This window comes from Podarcis bocagei (genome assembly GCF_964188305.1).
Source record: "Podarcis bocagei genome assembly, chromosome: 9".
Classification (NCBI taxonomy): Eukaryota; Metazoa; Chordata; class Lepidosauria; order Squamata; family Lacertidae; genus Podarcis; species Podarcis bocagei.
In genome coordinates, this window is record NC_138134.1 from 70,585,450 (window position 1) to 70,610,409 (window position 24,960).

At 45.2% G+C, this 24,960-nt stretch overlaps 1 protein-coding gene across 1 annotated transcript; it reads right to left on the bottom strand.

Moving 5' to 3' along the window:
• Positions 1–67: 67 nt before the first annotated feature.
• PPEF2 (protein phosphatase with EF-hand domain 2) lies at positions 68–24,697 on the bottom strand. Its single transcript, XM_081207067.1, has 16 exons — positions 24,541–24,697; positions 22,724–22,851; positions 21,374–21,431; positions 19,428–19,606; positions 18,003–18,117; positions 16,174–16,220; positions 14,171–14,337; positions 14,039–14,075; positions 11,670–11,819; positions 9,335–9,562; positions 7,214–7,399; positions 5,526–5,668; positions 3,869–3,972; positions 2,581–2,750; positions 2,005–2,092; positions 68–780 (listed from the first exon to the last, which is right to left on the bottom strand). The coding sequence occupies exons 1-16, from the start codon at positions 24,611–24,613 to the stop codon at positions 536–538; spliced, it is 2,118 nt and encodes a 705-aa protein (XP_081063193.1). The 5' UTR covers positions 24,614–24,697; the 3' UTR covers positions 68–535.
• Between the last annotated feature and the right edge of the window lie 263 nt (positions 24,698–24,960).

Below are 24,960 nucleotides of genomic sequence, written 5' to 3' on the forward strand. Positions count from 1 at the left end.
ATTTGACAAGGGAATTTTTTAAAAAAACAAAACAAAACCAGTCCTTTAACACAGCTGCCTGCCTTGAAGAACTGTCTGGGGGGCCTATATGGACTACAAAATAGTCAAAAAATGAGTCTGCATAGGAGTAACACAGTTCTAAAGAAACCCCACAACAACCCTGTGAGATAGGCCAGGCCGAGAGGCCATGGTTCATAGCCGAGTGAGGATTGGAAGCCGTCTAGAGAGGTCAGGGTCAAGGGAGACACAGGGTGATAAACATTTATTCAGTCCATTTTAAAGCTGAGCTGGAGAAAACAAATACAGGCTAAGACTGACTCACCGATGGCTTTAAAAAAAGCTACAGCAAATCCCTAATATTAGATGCCGTCGTTGGGATGGAACGGGGATGCAGATGTCCTGTTTTCCCCTCTCGCTCAACAGAAGAAATCTGAAAATGGCTGTGTCAGTTGTGAGGCAGTTGCTAGGAACTGTCTTACCACTTAGTTGTGAGGCAAGTTCTTAGGTTGGAAGATGAGCCTGGGTTGAGAAGCCACTACAAAGATGCTGTCTGTGGGTTGGTGGCGTCCGTGACACGGGGATTCCAGCTGCTAATGTCATCCGAGGAAGACTGTCGGACAATGCGGAAGGCCTCGATGAACTCGTTGAAATCTATGTTTCCATCTTTGTTGAAATCGATGCTGTTGACCAGGTTCGTCACGTCCTGGTCTGAGATTTCAATATTCATATGGGCACTGAACAATTTGAAGGTCTGGCGGAACTCGTCGTGAGAAATGAACCCTGAAGGTGGTGGAGGAAAAACATTTTATTTGCTCAAATGAGGGGGAATAAATGTAGCAGTGGTGGCTCACCTGTGACCCTACAGGTCGGGACTGGACCCCAAGCCCCAGCCAGCATGGCCAATGATGAAGGGATGCTTGGAGTCACAGTTCAGAAACATCCAGAAGGCCACTGGTTCTCCCACCTCTAATTTGTAGCCTGCTGCATCTGAGACACATAGCAGATAACAATTCAAACTCACAAATTCTCATTATTCACAGCAGAACCCTCTATTTCCCTCCTACTGTTCTGGAACGGGAATTTCAACATCCTGTTCGCCAGATGTCTCTGGGAACAAGCATGAAGACAACAGACCCTCCCTCCTTGCCCCTAAACCATGGCTAGTAACTACAGGTAAACGTCCAAAGTCCTCTTAAAGCTGTCTCAAGTCCATGGCCGCCATCTTCTGGCAGATCTAAGAACATAACCTTGACTGCTGTCTCGCCCTCTCACAATTCAACCTCAGGCCTTAACAGTTCAATGACAGCAAACTTCAGAAATGTTAGGGAAAACTCCACTTGCTGTCACCAGTCTTCCAGGCAACTCACTGATGTGATCCAAAGGAAAGCGGAGCAATACGGGTGGTGTTGTGGTCTAAACCACTGAGCCTCTTGGGCTTGCCAATCAGAAGGTCGGTGGTTCGAATCCCTGCAACGGGGTGAGCTTCCGTTGCTCTGCCCCAGCCAACCTAACAGTTCGAAAGCACGCCAGTGCAAGTAGATAAATAGGCACCACTGTGGCGGGAAGGTAAACGGCGTTTCTGTGCGCTCTGGTTTCTGTCACGGTGTTCCGTTGCGCCAGAAGTGGTTTAGTAATGCTGGCCACATGACTTATAAAGATGTCAGTGGACAAACGCCAGCTCCCTCAGTCTAAAAGTGAGATGAACGCCGCAACCCCATAGTTGCCTTTGACTGGACTTAACCATCCAGGGGTCCTTTACCTTTACATTTGGTATCAGCTTCGCTGCAGGAGTTGCTGGGAGGAGGCGTACAAGACCCCATACAACCATCTAAGGGACTCCCCCTCCGTTTTTTATGTAGTGCTCCTCTCTGATTACTCCTTTCAGGGGGGTTTAATATAAAAAGTGGGGCATCTGTTGCCCCTCCTATGTGATATTTATTCCTTTTTCAACACTGGGCTATCTAAAATTCTGAAGTAGAAACAATAGGGAATTAATGCACTTACCTGAATGATCACTGTCTATAATATTGAAGAGAGTCTCCAGGTTGGACAAGTTTCGGTAAATGTTTTCCAGCAAACTTGACTGCATGCGCTGAAAGAAACAAGTCTACGGCTTAACAACCTCACAGATAAACAAAACACAAAAATGGCTAGCCTATTTTAATGTTTTACTGCTGTAAAGAGCTTTGATTTTATTTTTTTCCCATGGCATACTGCTACATGATTTTTTATTTTTTAAAAAATAAGTAATTCAAAACACATCCAGTGGCCATTTCATCAGAAGCCTCCCTAATGAAAGATGTGCCTGACAACTTAGCTCCTGAATATTTAAGAATATTTGTGGTCATTCTGGCTCCGTTGCCCCCCTCCTGTCAAATTGCCACCCCCCAACCAACCGAACCTAGGAACAATATTATTCCCATAGGAGCTAGCGCTATCATTTATCACATCCCCTTAGTTCATTTCCTGCTACAGGAAACGTCGGAACAAGCTAAAGGGTGAAATCTCAGTTCCAGCCCATAACCACTGGAGGCAGCATTCCACTTTGGATTTACCAATGTACTACAAAGTCCATGTTACCTCTTGAGAGGCTGACCACTGCTCCGTCACAAGGTCTTTGAGCCACAAATTGTAATCCAGCATCCCGTCGACAGCGTTGGAAACAAGGTGTGGTCTCAGCATCCTCCAGGGCAGCCCTAGATTGAGAACGGACTCCACCACCTTTGCCCAGTCATTTAGTGTGATCATTCCTGCCCGGAAAGGGAAGCCACAAGGTGATTTAAGGACAATGGGCTGCCAAAATTGCTGTAGGCATGAACCTAGAAAGATTGCTTTTGTGTAACTGGAATTAGCTGACTGTGCAGAGTTACATTCCTGGTTTTGCCTCTGACCCCACCCACCAATATGCAGCCCTCCAGGAACGGTTTGCTCACCAGGGAATGTAACACTCAGGCCTAAAGCCAACACACAGGAAATGACTCCGTCCTCCTTCCCAAATCACTTTGGGGGTGATGAGAAGAGAGACACGAGGGAAAGAGTCTCTTCTACAAATACAGTGTGGTTTATTTAGGACCATAGATCAGAAGCAGAAAGGGGGAAGGCAGCAACCATGCAGAAATAAAAAAGTGAACTCCAAAAGTGCAGAGAATAAGGTTTAATCCATAAGAAACACTTAGAACTCCACTCCTCTTCCCTCCTTTATTTCCCTTAATGGCTCATCGCCTTTTCTTTCCCCCCTCTTTCAATGGCCCATCTCTCAGGTGATCTCCTGAACACAATAAGCTGCTCTGTCTTACCTTTTAACACACACTAAATCTGTCTGGCACCGAGTACGACTTCAAGAATTGATTAAATTCTCACCCCTACTGGACCCAGGGATTTAGTGTTGTGGGGGGGGGGTCTGGCACCCCAAAACTCATAACAGTATGGTGTAGATGTGGTTGAATGCTCATCTGGAAGCACCCAAATAGGGCAGTCAGTGTGGGGATGGCAGACAGAAGTGCACGCCTGGCTGTGTCATAGCCAAGCATGGAGGTCTTCCCAGCCCTTTCCTGATTTACCTGTGGTGCCCCTGCTACTGTTTCACTACCAATGGTCGACGTATCCTGGGTTCACAAACACAGCAAAATTCATTGTCTGCACATGCAGAATTGCCAATGGTTCGCAGAGCCTGCGATGACAAGTTCAGTTTTGGGGGGAGCATTTCTCTTGCAGAGCATCAGTAGGGCAAACCTCGTTTTCTTATATCCAGCAGGGAGCTTGCACTGCCAGAAAACTCTGTTTGTCAGGTACTTACATTCCTTATAAATAAATTCCTCATATTCCTTCTAAATACCCTTATATATTAGGTGTTTACCCTTCACCTTACCTGAATCCTGATCACATTGCCTGAAGGCGGAGGCGAGCTCTGACCTGTGAGCAAACAATTGCTCCCTTAAAACCTGGTACGCGGATTCCTCCACCCGGCTGATCCTGAGGGGATGGGATAAGCATTTCTGCCATGTAACATCATACATGAGGGATACAACACACACACACGTCTCTGCCCCATCTGAGAAACAGAGAGCCCTTCTGGGCTTTGGGTGAAAGGACCACAGAAAGGAAATAATACCTAATTTATGACCTTTTAAATATTGTTTTGCTATTTCCTTTATACTAAAATGACTTTTAAAAGGTACCCCTGACCATTAGTCCAGTCGCGGACGACTCTGGGGTTGCGCGCTCATCTCGCTCTGTAGGCCAAGGGAGCCAGCGTTTGTCTGCAGACAGCTTCCAGGTCATGTGGCCAGCATGACTAAGCTGCTTCTGGAGAACCAGAGAAGTGCACGGAAACGCTGTTTACCTTCCCGCCGGAGCGGTACCTATTTATCTACTTGCACTTGACATGCTTTCGAACTGCTAGGCAGGCAGGAGCAGGGACTGAGCAACCAGAGCTCACCCCGTCGCAGGGATTTGAACTGCCAACCTTCCGATCGGCAAGCCCTGGGCTCTGTGGTTTAGACCACAGCGCGACCTTAAATTACTTGACTAGATATGTAACTTAACTTAAATAGTGGTCAGTGATATGAGCAATGTAGTTATGTGGCAGAAGATGAACTGCAGATGAATGGAAACAACAGAAACTAACAAGTGCAGATGGGAACAGAAATTTATGCATTCTTAACTGGATCCCAAACCTGCACAGGGTTTTGTCTAAATCAGGGCATGGGGAAGCTTTGGTCCTCCAGTTGTTGCTGAACAATGCCCATTATCCCTTGACCATTGACCATGCTTGCTAGGGCTGATGGGAGTTGTAGTTCAGCAACACATGGAGGGCCAACTTCGCCACACCTGGTATAAGTCACTATCACCCACTAGTTGGGTCTGCCCAGTTAGGAGTGACCCATGACAGGGCCTTGTCAGTGGTGGCTCCCCTGTTGTGGAATGCCCTCCCCTGGTAGTGAGCGGCTCCTCTCTCCATCAGTACAGTGGTGCCTCGCAAGACGAAAATAATTCATTCCGCGAGTCTTTTCGTCTTGCGATGTTTTTTGTCTTGCGAAGCACGGTCCGTCGCAACTGCGCCTCTTCAAGCGGCTTTAAGAAAAAAGCGCAAGACGTTTTCGTCTTGCGAAGCAAGCCCATAGGGAAATTCGTCTAGCGAAGCAACGCAAAACCGAAAAACCCTTTCGTCTAGCGAGTTTTTCGTCTTGCGAGGCATTCGTCTTGCGGGGTACCACTGTATTAACTTTAAGGAGGAAACCGAAAGTGTTCCTAGTAGCTGAAGAATACAGTTCCTGGCAACCTTGAGGCCATTAGATGGAAGTATGTTTTAAAACTGTAATTGTTTTTAGAATCTTGTCATCTGTTTTAGAATGTTTCCACTTTGCTTTCGTTTCTAAATGCTGTATCTGCAGGAAGGGGCAGATATAAACAAGCATATAAATAAAAGCTAATGGGGCAAGATAGGGCCATACAAAGGATTGCTTTCTCCAATGGCCTAACTGATGGAGAGGGGAAGAGATGATGAGGAAGAGGAAGATGCTTGCCTTTGAGTCATTGTCAGTTTATGCGCATCCTTGCTGGCTTGATACTGGATGATGTGAGGGATCAGGTCAGGCCCCAGTTTGAGGTAGGCACCCCTGTTACTGCCAACTGCATAGTAGTTTGAAGCGGAAAATACAGTGATTACCTAAGCAAGTAAACAGAAACAAACCAGCAATTTCAAATCGTTAAGAAGCACATATTACTTTGCGGTCAGCTCCCTTCTTCCCCCAGCTGTACAGTCTCACCATAAATATGCCCTATAGATTTGCAAAAGCATTTCCACACACTTTCTTCCCCTTGAAAACTGCATTTACCATGCGATAAAACTCACATTGCAAAACTGAGAATAAAATCCTCTGAGAGGCTCTTCCTTGCCTAAGATCCCAGAAACTCTTCCATTTAAACCTATGGTGGAACCTCAGTTTTTGAGCGTCTCGGAAGCCGAACAATTCAGAACCCGAATGCCAAAATCCCAGAAATAATTGCTTCCATTTTTGAATGAGCCTTGGCTTCCGATGTGCGTTTCTCATTTCCCCCCATTGACTTTGCAGCCAGCCCCTTGATCCTCAGTTTTTGAACGTTTTGGAAGTCGAATGGGTCTTCTGGAACGGATTACGTTCGAAAACCGAGGTTCCACTGTGATATCATTAAATGCCGAATTCTCCTTTTGTCCGATAGCAGGATTTCCCATTCATATTAATTTTTCTACCTCCATTTTCTGCCAGATATTAAATTAGACGTGAACATATGCCAAATATCCATTAAACGCTTCTTCCAGTCAGTCACATTGCCGCTGCTTACTGTGGAGGCAGACAGGAAGGGGAGGAGAGCCCGCAAGCTTGGCACAGTGCAAACACACTGGCAGAGCCAATCTGGTGCCCCTGCCAGTTCATTTGCACTACTCCGCCCTCCACACCACCTCTCATTTCCCCCTATAACTCCCACTAATGCGACTGAGGACTCCTGCAAGATGCATGCATGCTCCCTTCACCCTGCATGATGAAGTGCAATCAGAAAATACCGTATTTTTCACTCCATAAGACACACTTTTTCCCTCCTAAAAAGTAAGGGGAAATGTGTGTGCGTCTTATGGAGAGAATGCAGGCGGGAGGCTCTGCTCAGCGCTCCCTTTAAAGAGCCGCGTGGAGCGTGTGTGCCCCTCTTGGGGGCTTTTTCCCGAGGAGGGAGAAGGGCAGCCCATCAGTCCCTTCTCCCATCTCACAGAAAAGCCCCCAAGAGCCGCACACACGCTTGGCATGGCTCTTTAAAGAGCGCGTGGCTCTTGCTGGCTTTTCCAGGTGGTGGGGGAAGGGACAGAGGGCAGACCCATAGAGGGCAGCCCCTCCCAGAAAAGCCCCCAAGAGCTGCACTCCCTTTAAAGAGCTGCACGGAGCGTGTGTGCGGGCTTTTCCCCGAGGAGGGAGAAGGGCAGCCGGTCAGGGAAAAGCCTGCAAGCGCCGCACACACGCGCACACGGCTTGTGAAAGGGAGCGCTGAGTAGAGCCTGGGGTGCATACAAGCTCTGCTCAGCGCTCCCTTTAAAGAATTTCCCCCCTTGCATTCCCCCTCTAAAAACTAGATGCGTCTTATAGTCAGGTGTGTCTTATGGAGCGAGAAATACTGTATATCAAGACATATCCTCCCACTCCCAGCTCTGCCCAGAGCCTTGATTGATGCTCTACTGGGCTACCTTTCGGTCGTGGCAGAACTCATAACCTTCCGGCTTGCACTCGTGGGAACGGATGATGAACTGCAGGTTGTACTTTTCCAGAATCTCCTTCGTCACATCGGGGCCAAAGTAGCAGCCCCCTCCTCGGTCCTGATTCACTCTGCAGCCGTTTTGATGAATGGGGTCGCTCCACAATATATCCGTCACCTGAAAATGGAGAGAGGGGGAGCTGAGTTGTTAAGCACCGCTTTGGCGCAGACACAGATCAGCAGCAGCTTTGGAAACCAGAGTCCTGATCTTCACGGAAAGAAAACTATATGAAAATGATGTATTGGTGGTACTTAACCCCAGCAGAACTAGCAAAAATGTATAAAACAAGTACCAATACATGCTGGAAATGCAAAGAAAAAGAGGGTACCTTTTATCATATGTGGTGGAACTGTAATGTAGTTTAAAAATTCTGGGAAGTGATATAAAATGAAATGAAAGAAATTATCAGATTACGCAGAAATGGCTCTTTTGACAGATAAACTGAGGAGTAATACTAAACAATCATTTATTCAAAAATGGGATGTGTTCAAGAGATATTTACAAAAATGTAACAGTGACATAACATGTATGGCAGCGTTCGAATGACCGTTGTGTAAAGTAAATATGAAGAAATAAGGGGAAATGGTACAACAGGTTGTAAGAAAGTATTAGAAAATATATTAAGAGTAAGGTAATAATTACAGTGGTACCTCGGGTTAAGAATTTAATTCGTTCTGGAGGTCCGTTCTTAACCTCAAACTGTTCTTAACCTGAGGTAGCACTTTAGCTAATGGGGCCTCCTGCTGCCACTGTGCCGCCGCCGCCGCGCGATTTCTGTTCTCATCCTGAAGTTCTTAACCCGAGGTACTATTTTTGGGTTAGCAGAGTCTGTAACCTGAAGCATCTGTAACCTGAAGCGTTTGTAACCCAAGGTACCACTGTATAAGTACATTCAATATTACAAATGTTAATTACATTGGGAAACGATGGGAAGTCTATTTTATTTTACTTTATCTTAGTTTATTTAGAAAATATGTGGAAAGAGTAATTTAATATTTAACTGTAAATTAATGTAAGGTTATTTATTTTATTTTATTTTATTTTATTTTATTTTATTTTATTTTATTTTATTTTATTTGTATGTGTGGATTTAAGATACTGTATGATATCTATGAATTTCAACAAAGGATTAAAAAAATGAAACAAAATGTTTAAATTAACTTTTGTTAAAAAAAACAACAGAAGCTTTTTTTAGTAGGAATTATAGGTACCAAGATTCCAAAAGATCCATGTATGCTACAACAGCTATCCAGATTCTGCTAGCCCAGAGATGGAAGGAAGAGACAACCCGAACCAAAGAAGATTGGCAGATCAAGTTGATGGACTATGCCGAAATGGCAAAATTAACTGGGAGGCTCAGGAATCAAGACAACAAGAAATTTTTAAAAGGATGGGAAATGTTTATAATGTATATAAAATCATTGCAAACAGGTTAAAGCATTAGCAGGATTTTAAATACTCTTGTAATGTGATAGAAACTACAGATAATTTAGGAATTATCTGTATATCCGTAAATTTAGGAATTTTTCTTTTTTTTCTTTTCCCTTCATTTTTGAAAATCAAATAAAAGAATTATATATATATACAGTGGATGCTCGGGTTGCGAACGTGATCCATGTTCGCAACCCAAAGCTTTCACAACCCACAGCACCGCGTCTGCGCACGTGCGGGTTGCGATTCAGCGCTTCTGCGTACACGCAAAGCGTGATTTAGAGCTTCTGCACATGCGTGACTGCCGAAACCTGGAAGTAACCCATTCTGGTACTTCCGGGTTTTGGCACGTAAAAAAACCGAAAAAATGAAACCAGAGTGCTGAAATCCTGGAGAAGTTTGAATTCATTGCTGAGGAACCTGTAGCCCTAGACAACGAGGGGTGGGTGGATCTGCCCTCTGTTTCTCATTTTACCAGTCTAGAATTCACACTTTGCAATTAAATAATCATTAAATAATTATTATTTAATCATTAAAAAATTAAATAATAAAACTCATGAAGATTCATCAGGGTTTTGTTGTTGTTTTTTTGCGCTTCGTTCATTCTCCGAATCAACCCACCTGCTGAACGTCCTCGTCTTCAAGGATTGATGAGTCGTTGGATCTGGTATCCTCAGAGGTAAGTGACATTCCCGCCATCCTGCGGCAGGACCGGAGCTCTTCCTGGACACTTGAGTGGGGCAGCTGAGACCTGCTTGATAAACTGCTCTTGCCACATCGGGATGCTTTCGATTCACGGACGCCACAAACTCTTGGCTGTTTTCTCCTCTGGGTCAATACAGAGAGAAGCTAAGAAAAGCAAGGCAGAGAGTCAGATATTCCGAATACAGAACTGTGAGACTGGTGCTATCCTGTCCCACCCACCGAACAAAAATTTCATCTGGTTTTCGGATCACCCAGATCAAGTTAATGGGCTTCAAGCCGCACTCAAGGCACTCAAGACAAGGTGATGGGGTTAGAAGAGAAGAGGAGGAGTTTGGATTTGATATCCCGCTTCATCACTACCCAAAGGAGTCTCAAAGCGGCTAACATTCTCCTTTCCCTCACTCTGTGAGGTGAGTGGGGCTGAGAGACTTCAGAGAAGTGTGACTAGGCCAAGGTCACCCAGCAGCTGCATGTGGAGGAGCGGGGAAGCGAACCTGGTTCACCAGATTACGAGACTCTTAACCACTACACCACACTGGCTCTCTGGTTAGGGCCAGAGAGAGGGGTGGGTTTGCTTCATCACCCCCCACGCCCCCCCCCCGATTCACTGTGGTGGCTGATGATAACGTGGGAATGTTGTAGAAACAGTTTCTACGCAGATGCAATATTGGTTCTAAACGCAGCATAAGGAGTCTCTATAGTATAATGTATTTTAAAATGGGGTTTCAGAGTTGTTAGGGGTTTTTGAATGTCTTATGTAGATTTTCAATTTCATTGTTCTGTATGGGACAATGACAATAAAGATATAGTAAAAATCGTACTAGGAGAGGATATATTGATTTAATAGTATCCTTCCTAACTCACGCCTGTGAGTCAGCAGCAGAATGACATTCCCCAATATATAGCAGGAAGCTAGTTGGTAGATTCGCTTGAATCTCTTTACTTAAGCAATCCACTCTGGGTTGCCTAGATTGAAGTATATTTTCCTGGTAAGATCCCTTTGATTCCCCTCCTAATAAGAATAAAGACAAAACAGTCTTCTTTTAGAAGGATAACAAGTTTACTCACATTCAGTTCACAGTTGGATCCCTGAAGCTTTAGCTTGTAGTTACAGGTACAGTGTGGCTTACATCCTTGCAAGGATTGGCCCATGTGAAGAAACGGCCTCAAAAGAGGGAGGTGGCTGCATGACTGGACCTTTTGTGGGGTCTGAAAGGGTCACACCCACCTACCTGGTCACAGGCAGGGGGAGGATGCTCCAGACCAGGTGTAACAGGAAGTTCAACTGGCTGGACCAACACCCCCCCCCCGTCTGTGTCCACTCTAGGCAAACAAGGAATGTTGCCCTTGACTGCTCCAATGGATTACCGTATTTTTCGCTCCATAAGACGCACTTTTTTCCTCCTTAAAAGTAAGGGGAAATGTCTGTGTGTCTTATGGAGCGAATGTGTGGTCCCTGGAGCCAAATCGCCGTTGCCCTGCACTCCTGGGCTGCTCTTTGGAGGTGTGGGGAGGAGCCACTCTGCTCTGCCGGCAGCCTCCGCTTTTCCCTGAAGCCCCGGCAAGGTTTGCAAGCAGCAGGAAGGCTTTTCCCCCTCTGTTCTTTGCTCAGTCACTCCATTTCCCACTCTTTGAATCTTCCTTTCAAAACAACCATGCCTATTTTGAGAAAACATCACAGATTTAGGAACTGGAGCACAATCCAGAGAGCAGGGATGAGGAAGCTTTCCCAACCCAAGGACCAGTTTCCATAGGCAGGTCCTGCACAATACATTTTTGGCACCTGAGGTCAACCACAAAACGGTCATCCCTCCCTCCAGCCAGGGAAGAAAGCATAAATGAAGATCTACATCAGGAGTGGGGCATCAAATACCATCTTATCCAACAACGGTTGAAGTGGGAATCATGGCAGGGGGCCGCTCTGAGTAACGTTGGTCAGGTGCAAAGGTCAGGAGACCCCAGAAGGCAGCCCCTGCTATTTCCTCCCTATAGGTGTGAGGAGAACAACAGTGCCCCCAATCTGCCAAGAAGCTGCTGTAGAGGAAGAATTTGGAGCTGAGGGGCTGCCGAGGTGCTAGCGAGTCCAGCCTCCAAGGAGCAAGCTACACGGAGGTGGCAGCAGGCAATGTAGTCCTTGCTGCCCCTGTGGATCCTGCCGCCTGAGGCAGTTGCCTCCCCTTGCCTCATAAGTGGGCTGACTCTGCTCATAGGGAACCTTCCAAGGACCTGACAGGTCTGGAGGGCTCTATACCTTGCGCCGGTCGACTGTGGCTAGCCGCTCCAAATCAGTCATGTTCGAGATTCCTCCGTGTACAATCAAGACCTTCTGGTCAATCACGGTGGCCAGAGGCAGGCAGCTGAAGACCGTCTTGAGCTGTTTCAGGATTTTGCTGCCGTGTTCCTAGACGGAGGGCAGGAACAGTAAAGGAGAATGAGAGAAAGGCCCACTACAAATATTGATACGTGGCACAGAAATGGAAACAAGAAGAATTACCGGCGAAAGAAGAATGGCAGACGAAATGAATGGATTACACAGAATTAGATAAGATGACAGGAAGGATTCAAAACCTGCGGGACCAGAGATTCTCAGAAGACTGGAAGAAATATGCGGACTATTTGAAAAGCAACCATAATCAACTGGTTACGCTAGTAGGACTGCAAGAAGTTTTGTAAGGAGTAATATGTGAAATATTGTAAGGGAGGTTGTGATGAGAGAGTCAATAGATAAGATAATTAATAGCAATAGTGAAATTAAGAAATGTAAATTAAGAGAAAAAATTGGAAAATTTTCAGATGTGCTTGATGGAAGTCTAAAAAAAATTGTATAAGATGTTGAATGACCATTGAAAATGATATATTACATAATGAATAATATATTTATTATTATCATATATACAAAATATTAAATTATATTCAATATATACAATAATATACAAATATTGATATGTATCCAGGACCCAGAGTTTGTGGGTGCAAAAGCACCCTTAATTCCTAGAGTCAACAAATGCCAGAGATTACTAAATATTCAGAATTACTAAATGATGGGAGTCTTCACCAGGGTGTCAGACGATTCAACAGTGTGAGAATACAGACTGAGCTTGTTTTTTTGTACTGGGGCATCATTGGGGAGATAGAGCATTATTATTATTATTATTATTATTATTATTATTATTATTATTATTATATATACCACACTTCATCTAAAGTTCTCAGGGTGGGTGACAACATAAGAATACACAATAAAAGTACAAAACAACACCCCCCTAAAATACACATTTTAAAGGCCATAGAATATCATTCAGCAAAGGGCCTGGTTAAAGAAGAACGTTTTTGCCTGGCGTCTAAAGGTGTATAATGAAGGCGCCAAGTGAACCTCCCTGAGGAGAGCACGCCATAATCGGGAGCCACTACAGAAAAGGCCCTGTTCTCGTGTTGCCACCCTCTGGGTCTCTCGTGGAGGAGGCGCACAAAGAAAAGCCTCAGAAAGTCATCTCAGGGCCTGGGTCAGTTCGTATGGAGAGGGGTGATTCTTGAAGTATTGAGGCCCTGAGCCATTATATGTCTGACTAAGGGAAAAGTCAAGGCTCCACCAAAAAGTTACTCATTTTAGATGTAACAAAGAAGGGCATATACCCAAATTCACAAACCAGCAAAATTCCTTTCATTTAAGCAACAAAAGTCCAAGGGACAAGGGGATCAAAACCAGAAGAGAAGAAGAAGAAGAGTTTGGACTTGATATCCCGCCTTTCACTCCCCTTAAAGCAGCTAACAATCTCCTTTCCCTTCCTCCCCCACAAAAAACACTCTGTGAGGTGAGTGGGGCTGAGAGACTTCAGAGAAGTGTGACTATTCCAAGGTCACCCAGCCATAGCTGTCAACCTTCCCTTTTTTTGCGGGAAATTCCCTTATTCCAGCGCTGTTTCCCGCTGCTTCCCACTGCTATCCCGGATTGTTAGATATCCCGTAGACTGTCCCTGAGACAGGTGACGCTGCTGATCCCTTATTTTCGAGGCTGCTGATCCCTTATTTTCAAATCTGAAAGTTGACAGCCATGCAGCCAGCAGCTGCATGTGGAGGAGCGGGGAATCAAACCCGGTTCACCAGATTACAAGTCCACTGCTCTTAACCACTACACCACACTGGCAAGAGGCAAACAAGAGGAACAGGGACAAAGAACGCAATCTTCTTTTGCAAGAGAAGAGTCCAGCTGTAAATAGCTGTGATACAAAATCCAACAAATTGATTCTGAATGTTCCTTCTCAGATGCGTTATGATAAATGTTTCTTTGGCGGCATTGAGAGTATTAACCCATCAGTGGAGGGCAGTATTCAAATTGCAAATGGCGATACCATAAATATTTGCAGCCCAGGTTGAGGAACCTTAAACTGCAAACTAAGCAATCACCAGAAGGAACTGATACTTTAACCAAAATAGCAAAAACTAAAACATGGCATAATTGGGTGGGGAAGCCTCTCTTAGAAGGTGAAGGGCTATCCTCTGTTCTTAAGATGGCTACATCTCAGCAGGATTGTAGCAGTGGATTTCTTGTGTTGACAGTGCAGATTGGACTAGATGACTTTTGAGAACGTCTGTGAGTCTAAGGTTCACAAACAAGCTTACCTTATATTTGCGCGTGACCTCCTTGGTGAAACCATAGCTAGAGATCAAGAGAAGAGAGGACTTGTAAGTAGATGCCCATTAACATAACCCACACATTTCTTAATTCCTGAAATGTGTGTTCAGGGGCCATACCGTAAATTGATCATATAGTCCTCATGGTTGCCTCTGTTCAGGTGGACCTCCTTCGGGTAAACCAAAAGGAAGACGAAGAGGATGATCAGGACTTCTATGGAACACTTGCCTCGGTCCACAAAGTCACCGTTAAAGACATAAAACTTTTGTGGAGAGGGAATACCATTCTGCAGTGGAAAAACAACAACAGTCATCCAGAAAGTTGCATAGGTAAAGGATCCCTGACAGTTAAGTCCAGTCGTGAACGGCTCTGGGGTTGCGGCTCTCATCTCGCTTTACTGGCCAAAGGAGCAGATGTTTGTCTGCAGACAGTTTTTCCGGGTCTTGTGGCCAGCATGACGAAACCAGAGCAGCACATGGAAATGCTGTTTACCTTCCCACCAGAGTGGTATCTATTTATCTACTTGCACTTTGACATGCTTTCGAACTGCTAGGTTGGCAGGAGCTGGGACCGAACAACGGGAGCTCACCCCGTCGCAGGGATTCGAACTGCCGACCTTCCAATCGGCAAGCCCCAGGCTCTGTGGTTTAGGCCACAGTGCCACCCACATGCCAGATGCTTACCAAATGCTAAATTTGGAGACAAAATGGTTGGAAGTTTCTACCAGCCACCCTCCACAGCTCCCACTCTGCAAAGCTTTGAGAAGATCTCCAACTATAAATTTAAAGGCAAGGGGGCAACCTGACACCTTTACCCAACAACACAGGCAGAGCAATCCTACCCAGGCAGATAGGTCAGGGGGCAGATACACTCTTTTGCGGCCTAGGACCCACATACCTATGGGACCACCTCTCCTGGTATGCCCTGCGGAGGACCTTGAGGTCCACAAATGACAACATTTTGGAGGTCCCAAGTCGCAAGGTGGTTAGATTGGTCTCAACTAGGGCCAGGGCCTTTTCAGTACTGGCCCCGACTTGGTGGAACACTCTGTCACAAGAGACTAGGGCCCTGCGGGACTTGACATCTTTCCGCAGGGCCTGCAAGACAGAGCTGTTCCGCCTGTCCTTTGTTTGGACTCAGTCTGACCCTTAAGTTTTCCTCCCCTTATGGTTTTGATCTATGGGCTACTTTTAAAATGAGGCTGCATTTTAAATTGTATTCTAACCTGTATTTTAAATTTATTTCCCCCCCTATTATGTTTTTATTGTAATTTTGCTGGTGTTAGCCGCCCTGAGCCCGGCTCTGGCTGGGGAGGGCGGGGTATAAATAAAAAATATTTATTATTATTATTTTTTAAGGGAAGCATCTTCCTAACTGGTTCTGGCCTGGGGTGCTGGGGTGTGTGAAGTAAACCTTCATTTTTGTAATTTTTATTTCTCAATTATATTTAGTGGTAGTATGGTTGCAATGTTTTTTGTAACATAAAATCATTCAATAAAAAATATTTTTAAAAAAAGAAAAGAAATGGCAAAGGTGACCGGAAAGCTCAAGAACCAAGAGAACAACTTTTTTTAAAAAAAAGAGTGGGGGAAATTTATAATTTATTTAAGAGACCACTGTAAGCAGATGAAAACATTAGCAGGATTTTAATCCCACTTGTAATGTAACAAATACGAAGGATAATATGGATGGATACAGAGTATAGATTATGGAATAATATGCAGTTGTAAATGTTGACAACAGGACCCGTGGAGGGGATTTGGTGGAAGTCTCGAGATTCAGAGTAACTTCTATACATGGATTTGCATTTGGATTGCTATAAATTTATATATGTAAAGTCAAATAAAAACGATTTCATATATATATATATATATATATATATATATATATGTAGGTTTTGGTGTCTTCGGGTGTCTTCCCGTGTAAGAGTTCCCAACTCTTCCCAACTCTTACACGGGAAGACACCCGAAGACACCAAAACCTACATTCCTGTACCCGTGAAAATCTACGAAAGCAAATATATATATATATATATATATATATATATATATATATATATATATATGCGCTGCATTTTGGCATGCAGCCGTACATGTAATGCGAACACGTATTCTTTACGTACCTTGTAGAAAATGAGGAACAAGTCACTCAGCTGTCCGTGCAAATCGCCTAATAAATGAAAGGGGCAAAATGTCAGCTTTGTGGTTTAAAGTTATAAGCATTTCACATCAAGCAGTGTATTCCATTCATGGTGCTGGTTTATTCACATTCCCACCCCCCTCTCACGCTCTATAGCCCGCATTCCTTCCGCTGTGAAACTCAACCTGTAGTTCACAGGTCGTCCCCCTTCCCTGCACTGACCAGCCCCAAACCTGCTTAGCTTCAGCAAGCTGGTGGTGCCATGTGCTTTCAGACCATGCCACTGGACCTGGGAACTGTGATTATATTTCCCAGGGAACTGTGGCTTTTCTCCCCATGAAGGTCTGCCTGGCACCATCTGCCAGAAGCGAGCCAGCAGTAAATCGCACTGAGCAAGCTGGAGTTAACTCTTTATTAGAAAAAACACCATCTGCACAGGAGTGTCGGGCCTTATCAGCGCAGCGACTTGTCTCTGGCAGGTCTCGCCCCCATGAAGCAGTTGCTGAGATAGGTGATTCCTACCTCCCCACAGCTGCCTAAGCCTCCTCCTCTTCAGGTTCCCCCCCCCAAGCAATTGGGGACTGTGCCCCTTCACACAGTCAATCTCTCCTCTGCCCTTTTCATGCCTCTCCTGGTTCTGCGCCTTCTTCCCTTGGGGATTCCCCAGCTGGTTCCTCCCACCATTCCTCTGAGTCCAACCAGTCCATGACACCATCATAGGTTTCCTTTCTGGACCAGCAAGAGTTGTTTCTGCTCTACCAGGGTTTCTTCAATCGCATTACTTTCCCATGGAAAACAAGTTATACAGTTTGTTAAGAAGGGTGGAAGGGGCAGTGCCTGGTTTCTAAAGACAGATGTTGGAGCTTATCTGAATGGAAGCAATGTTCATTAGCTCTGCTCCTTATGTTTAAATGTGGAAGAAAGGTACAGACTACAGTTGGTCATTAATATTTGGAAGAAAATGCACTTTGTACATTCTTAGAGGCACACTGCTCTTTCAATGTTAAGAGTGGGGAAAGGGCAGGTACTAGTATCCTAGCAAAGCGCACTCTGTTGTAGATGCCCAACCTGTCTCCCTCACCTGTCTCCCTTCTCCAGATCTGTTTCAGTTACACACCAGTTCCTCTTATCTCCAATATGTTTGTATGTTGGAAGATTTAGGACAGATTGTCACCTCACAGAGTTTCCTTTGAGCCATTGCTGTGCTAATGGATCGATACCCCCACAGGATAACACCGCCAAGGAAATTAGGCTGAGTTAATTGGCTTTTAATACAAGCTGATTTCCTAGGCGTTAGAGGTGCCTAATACACAGTTTAGGAAGCTTGCCTAACAAAATTAGCTTTGCTAATTTCAGAGGGTTTGGAAATACACAGGTCAAATACACCCATGGGTCCAGCCATCACCTCACACAGGAGACTAGATTATCCTAATTGGCTTCTGATGCCACAAGCCTTAATTAAATTCTAGCACCTACAAACTCGCAACAAGACATTAAAAACATCCCAGCCATTTCTAAAAAGCCACAGGTAGTTAAAGGCAAAAAAGGCCTGGAGAGTGTGAAAACTTTTAGCCCAGTGCCTGAAAATATATCATTATGGCACCAGGCGAATCTCCCTGGGGAGGGCATTCCTCAAGCGGGGAGCCACCACAGAAAAGGCCTGTTCTCGTGTTGCCACCCTCCGTACCTCTCATGGAGTGGCATATGAAGAAGCGCCTCAAATAATGAGCACAGGGTCTGGATTAGATCACATGGGCTGAGGCGGTGCTTGAGGCACGTACCTCAGCAGCGCTGGTAAACAACAGCACTTACCACATACAGTGATCTCCTCACTGTAGCAGGTGGAGACGCAGGTGATGTTCGGAAGCTGGGAAAGATGCTTTTCAGTCTCACTCAAGAGTCTTAGGACATAGTAAGCGTGAAGATGCTACTGGGAGAAAGTGAGGAAGTTACAGAAAGCCATCGAGGAGAGCGTTGGCTCAAACTACAATTCCCAGGATCCTTCGGGGGGAAGCAATTAACTGTTTACTTGCGCTAATTTATACCCTGCGTTTCTACAGAAACTAGGCAGTTCACAATGTAAAACAACAACACGACATTATGCATGCCCCAATTTTCCAAGTGGTGGGAGATTTCTGGGGCGGGGGACTTTAGTCAGATTTGGTGTCCTGTGGCTTTTCGCAGCATTTGTACTCATTTGCAAACATCAAAGTTTAGCCTAGGAGCAGGTGCAGCTTTAATGCTCCAGCAGAAACCCCTAAACTCACTGCTCCTGTTTTGGACACCTACGGGTACCAAGATGCTCCCAGGGCAAAAGCCGGTCTTTCTCCAAATAGCCATGACTTCACACAGACAGAGTGTGTTGACAACATCCTCATGTAAAGGCAGAGAAAGTGATGTCCCTTCTCTAAACCAACTCATGCTTTCCAGAACAGTTTATTCCCACAGCTATTGCTAAGGCCGGGGTCTGAGAGCCATCAACCACATGGCCCTGTTGCTGGCTAACTGGCTGTGGTGTAAAAGACTGGGAAGCCAAATCAGCAAAGCATTTTGGGGTTGGGTTGCTTATTGTTTCTACCATGGGTAGGCAAACTAAGGCCCGAGGGCCGGATCCAGCCCCATCGCCTTCTAAATCCGGCCCACGGACGGTCCGGGAATCAGCGTGTTTTTACATGAGTAGAATGTGTGCTTTTATTTAAAATGCATCTCTGGGTTATTTGTGGGACCTGCCTGGTGTTTTTATATGAGTAGAATGTGTGCTTTTATTTAAAATGCATCTCTGGGTTATTTGTGGGGCATAGGATTTCATTATTTTTTTTCAAAATATAGTCCGGCCCCCAACAAGGTCTGAGGGTCAGGGGACTGGCCCCCTGCTGAAAAAGTTTGCTGACCCCTGGTTTATACAAATAGCAACCTATGGTTTGTGCCAGGCAAAGTTAGGGTTAGTTATGGCACCTGCTCAGGTGTCAAAAGCCAAGGTATAGTTCCCAGAAGGAACACGAACAAGTTGTAGTCCAACAACATCTGGCGGACCACAAATCCCTCATCCCGGGCATACAATGATTGGCAGTGGTTCTCCAGGGATTTAAGGAGATGAGTCCTTCCCAGCCTGGACATCACAAATGCTGTGTATCACTGAGCTACAGAAATTCCCCTTCAGTTTCCTTCTTGACCTAGCAGGAGCTTCTGGAAGCGAAAACTGAGGTAAAAGTAGACGGCTACTGTGAAGGTACTTACTTGCTCGTGTTGGTACGCTTCCAGTAAGTTAGTGGCATCCTCAGGCACGAGTGGGAAGGAAAGGCGAGGCCCCACATAGGTGTCTGGCACCACAACGGATTCAAAGGTTTCAATGGGTTTTTCGATTTTGGGGTCAAAGATGATTTCAGGTTCTGACAATATGCGGTTAAGGAAATCTCCTAGGGTGGAATGAAAACCAAGATGGTTGGCTCCTAGAATGTGACTCTTTGCTTCTCTCCATGGGCAGCAGCAGCAGCGTTAAGTTTTAGCTGAGATTCCTGCATTGCAGGGGGGTTGGACTAGATGACCCTTGGGTCCCTTCCAACTCTTTTTAATTTTATTTTATTTTTACCAACCACCAAAACACAAACAGTGAAACCCCCCAGGCGGCTGATACATTGGGCATACAATATTCAATAATCTACATATTCAATAATCTACATATTCAATAATCAATAATAACATATTCAAATTAACCATACGTACACTTCTATATACCTTAACACTCCTCCTTCCACAAGGTTTATTTAACTTTTAACATTTTAATTGCCCCAAATTGTTCAAACCTACTCAAATAATTCAATATCATCTCAAACCTCCTCTTTCTCACTGACCTTAAACCCTTTCATTCTATGTATCTTCACAGTTAGGTATTATAATATTATAATATTATTCAGTTTTTCCCTCCATTGGTTCACCCCTAGCTCTTCTGCATTTTTCCAATTACTCACTATAACGTGCCTGGCTGTAATTACCATCAATTTTACCCATTTGCATTCCTCTTTTGTTTTTAACTCGGTACTACTCAGGGTAATAATAACCATTAATTTAGTTATTTCCACATGGAAACGTGGGTCCCTTCCAACTCTTAAGATTCTATGATGCAAAATAAACGTGTCAGGGTTTTTTATGACCTTTTTTCCCAACTCCCTTCTCACATGCAGCCTCAAAGGCATCTTACGAGTATCGCGTAAAAGCCAGAGAAATTAAAACTACGCCACAGCCAAAAAGACACAATAGTAATAGACGCAAACCAACAAACCAGACGGTAACGCCAGTTGAAAGCATGAGAATAGTCTGAAGGCAATGAAACAATTCTAAAGGCCACCTGCTGACAGTTAAAGAGGTGAGCACACCATGAAATTTAACACACCTGTGTGCCGTTCAGTTAGCTACAAGTTAGTTGGCCTTGTATTGGCTCAAAAATCCTAAGAAACCAACCAATCAGAGCCCGTGGTTCAAGTCAGTGCCATTTTGAAAGGTTCAGTCAACCAATCGCCTTCTAAATCCAGCCTGCAGAAGGTCTGGGAATCAGCGTGTTTTTACATGAGTAGAATGTGTCCTTTTATTTAAAATGCATCTCTGGGTTATTTGTGGGGCCTGCCTGGTGTTTTTACATGAGTAGAATGTGTGCTTTTATTTAAAATGCATCTCTGGGTTATCTGTGGGGCATAGGAATTGGTTCTTCCCCCCCCCTTGAGAAAATAATCTGGTCCCCCACAAGGTTTGAGGGACAGGGGAACAGCCTCCTGAAAAAAGTTTGCTGACCCCTGCTCCAGAGCTATTCATCCAGGATTTGTAGATACAGTGGTACCTCGGTTCTTGAACATCATCAGTTCTGGAAGACTGTTCGAGTTCCAAAACGTTTGAAAACTGAGGTGCAAAGGGCTGTCTGCAAATTCAGTTGAGATAATGGAAAAACATGCAGTGGAAGCCATTCAATTTCCTAGGCGAGTTCGGAAACAGAAGCACTTACTTCCAGGTTCTCGGCATTTGTATTCAGAAATGTTCATCAACAGAGATGTTTGAGAACCGAGGTACACTGTACCAACATTTCCACATTTGATTGGTTTGCAAAACGCATACAAGGTCACAAAATTTAGTTGCCCTGACAAGAGAGAGAGTGATATATAATACAAACTGTATTTCCCCATTTTTGAGCTTACTGTCTTTGTTGTTGCTTGGCGTGAAGTAGGTCATAAGGTAGTCAAAGAAATGGTTGAGCTGTGGAAGACAAGAAGAATGCTGTCAACTTCTATCATTAAGCCATCTTTGTACTCTCTTCCCCTGCCATAGCCTCTCCCTCCCATACTGTTCCCTCTCCTGTTAGACTATGCAGAAATGGCTAAACTGACTGGGAAACTCAGAGACCAAGAAAACAAATTCAAGAAAGAATAGGAGACCACTGTAAACAGATGAAAACATTAGCAGGATTTTAATCCCACTTGTCATGTAACAAATATTGCGGACAACATGGATGGATACAAAACACAGACTATTAAATAATATGCAGTTGAAAATGTTGACAATAGGACCCAGGGAGGGGATGGGGGGAAGTTGCAAGATTCAGAGAAATCTCATTTTATGGATATGTATTTGGCACTGTAACTAATTTGTATTTGTAAAAATAAAAAAAAAATGATTTCAAAAAGAAAAGAAAAGAAAAGAAAAGAAATTTTGTGCCCCTAACAATTTTGTGCCTGGGGGAACCGACCCTGTGCCCCCCAACTCACACTAGGTCAATGTGCCACACAGAGCTGCATGTGATTCAGAAGATGTGCGAAACTGGCACATGCCATGTAATTTTGGAGTTTGCAGTGCTTCTCCTTCCAACACACACTCTGAGGATGCTCAGTGGGCTGTTTGGGTTTGTTTGGAGTTTTCTGCCTCCTCTGTCCCTCATACATATACATATATTACGAATGGGAGTTGCAGCTCAAAACGTGGATAGCAAAGACTGATTGAGAGCACTGTTGGATTGAGTTATGCTTGCACGAGGCAGAGGGTTTAGAATGCATTTGGATCACTGAATTCTGTTAGCAAAGTCACTTAACACAGATAGAGACCAGGGAGAAAAGAAACCCTGATAACACTTGACTGTGGACAACTGAACCAAAACAGTGTATAATTTGAAGGGGGAAAGATTTTGTCTCTCTTACTTTGGGCCTTGTACATATCAGAAAAATATTCAGTTATGCGTACAAGAGGAAAACTCCCTTAGAACTAATCAGCCAATCAGCACGAGTTACCTCAGCATGGATCATGCCATCTTGATTGGTTGCTAGGCAACACCTCCACCACACCCCACCTACTAATTATGAACAGAATTAACCCTTAGGTTCCAAACCGAATGCTCCCTGCTGTTGTACTTCCAGCAAAGTCTGGGCTGTGTTGGGGGCAGATGAGAATCAGGAGAATAATTCTGAGCGCTAAATTCCTTTTACCGCTACCAACAGCAAAACTAGAACAGGCAGAAGGAAGAATTTCCCCTCTGCCTTCCTCCTTTGCCATCATACCTTGAGATGATCCAGCTCTCCCGCATACTCTATGGACTGAAATATGCGCCATGTGCATCTTCGGCGCATTTCAAGCCGGGCCACATAGCGTCGATACCATGTTTGGATCAGGATAGCTCCTCTGAAGGCTGAGATGCAAAAAGAGAGATGTGCGATATAGCCTTTTGCTTTTTGGAGTACAGAAACATGAAGCCCATCAAACAGCTGACATCAGCAGCCAGCAACCTTGGACAGCTGTTGGGGCCAGGTATCATGGCAGAGTCCACATGACACAGAAGTTTGGCACTGCCACCCATCCACTTCTTCAGCCATCGACTGGTAGTAGGGATTGGGCCTAGGAAGCAGCCCGCCATTTTAAATAGCCCACATTGTGCCACAGCAGCGCACCACTGTGGCATTGTGGGTAAGTAAAATGGCAGGCAGCTCACAACCCTGTCCTTTCCGATTGTTCAAGAAGCTCTTTGGAGAAGGGAAGAAACGTTAGGAGCTTCTCAGATGGGTAGAACGGCCCCGGACACTGGCAACCCACCCTACACCACCGGTGTGGTATGAGAAATGGGAGAGGGAACCCTGTGCTGCACTTTGAAGAAATTAAGATCTGGTAGGAGATACTCTTGCTGTTCATAGAATTGTATGGCCACAAGAGACCACAAATCAGGAATCAGGAATCTCTGGCTAGCCAACCTCTGTTTATAAAACCCCCAAAAAGGAGAGCCCACCTCCTTCTTAAGTCATCTGTTCAACTGTTGACCAGCTCCTGCCATTGGACTGGTCTCCTCCCCTCTCCTCTCGCCCAAATGAGGGCAATCTCTGACACCTCAAAGCCCTCTGCCCCCAACAAAGGTACATCTAGGGGAGTGCAACCTGTTTGGTTGCCCTAGGTGCAGGAAGCAGTAGCACATAAACATGTCCGCACGTCATGTTCAACAGTCTCGTGTTTTCCATTCTCCCTAGCACTTCATACTCTCCCAACATTTCTCAGATAGAAATGGGGACATTTCTGACTCCACACCACCTCCACACCAATAGAAGAAGAGGAGTTTGGATTTGATATCCTGCTTTATCACTACCCTAAGGAGTCTCAAGGGATGCGGGTGGCGCTGTGGGTTAAACCACAGAGCCTAGGACTTGCCGATCAGAAGGTTGGCGGTTCGAATCCCCACGACGGGGTGAGCTCCCGTTGCTTGGTCCCTGCTCCTGCCAACCTAGCAGTTCGAAAGCACGTCAAAGTGCAAGTAGATAAATAGGTACTGCTCTGGCGGGAAGGCAAACGGCGTTTCCGTGTGCTTCTCTGGTTCGCCAGAAGCGGCTTAGTCATGCTGGCCACATGACCTGGAAGCTGTACACCGGCTCCCTTCGCCAATAAAGCGAGATGAGTGCCACAACCCCAGAGTTGTCCGCGACTGGACCTAATGGTCAGGGGTCCCTCTACCTTTTAAGGAGTCTCAAAGCGGCTCACAATCTCCTTTCCCTTCCTCCCCCACAACAAACACTCTGTGAGGTGAGTGAGGCTGAGAGACTTCAGAGAAGTGTGACTAGCCTAAGCAGCTGCATGTGGAGGAGAAGGGAAGCAAACCCAGTTCACCAGATTACGAGTCTACCGCTCTTAACCACTACATCACGCTGGCTCCACATTGCTATGTGTGGGACATAGCACACACACATTCCACCATACTAAGAAAACCCCTTAAACACACACTCATAGCACTTGCAGGGGAAATAGGGACATTCCAGGGTCAAATCAGAAGCCAGGATGGCTTTTGCAATTCCGGGACTGTCCCTGGAAAATCGGGACACTCGGAGGGTATGGCACTCACCCGAAAAAGGGAAGAGCTTAAAGGATGGTTTGTTTTCTTCAGCCAAGTTCTTGGTACTTTTTTTCCTGTTCATCCCTCCCAACTGTACGACTGATTCAGCCAGAATGCTAGTGTGTTCTAGGGCTTTTCCTGGCTTCCAAAACAAGCCAATCAACCCATTTTGAGCTGGAAGGGTTCATTGTCTGAAACCATCCAATAGGAAAATCGGATGCAAAGCAGGAAGAACAAGTCCTGACCTCATTGGCTAGAACCTTCAGCAGGAGTAAAGTTCCAACCTGAAGCTTCTCTCCTGCCAGAGAAAATTGTCATATAATGTCAGAGACCAGGCTGAGGAGTACTGCTCTGATGAGGAATGGTGGGAGTCTCCCACTTCCCCTGCTACTGACCAGGATCCTGAAGCTGCCCAAGAGCAGGGGAGCA

Coding starts and splice junctions, on each gene's coding strand:
- PPEF2 (XM_081207067.1), bottom strand. CDS start 24,613: ATGAACAGGAAAAAAAGTACCAAGAACTTGGCTGAAGAAAACAAACCA. Junction 18,118..19,427: donor AAGCGTACCAACACGAGCAA/GTAAGTACCTTC, acceptor TTCTCCCAGTAG/CATCTTCACGCTTACTATGT. Junction 2,751..3,868: donor GCAATGTGATCAGGATTCAG/GTAAGGTGAAGG, acceptor CTTTCCGGGCAG/GAATGATCACACTAAATGAC.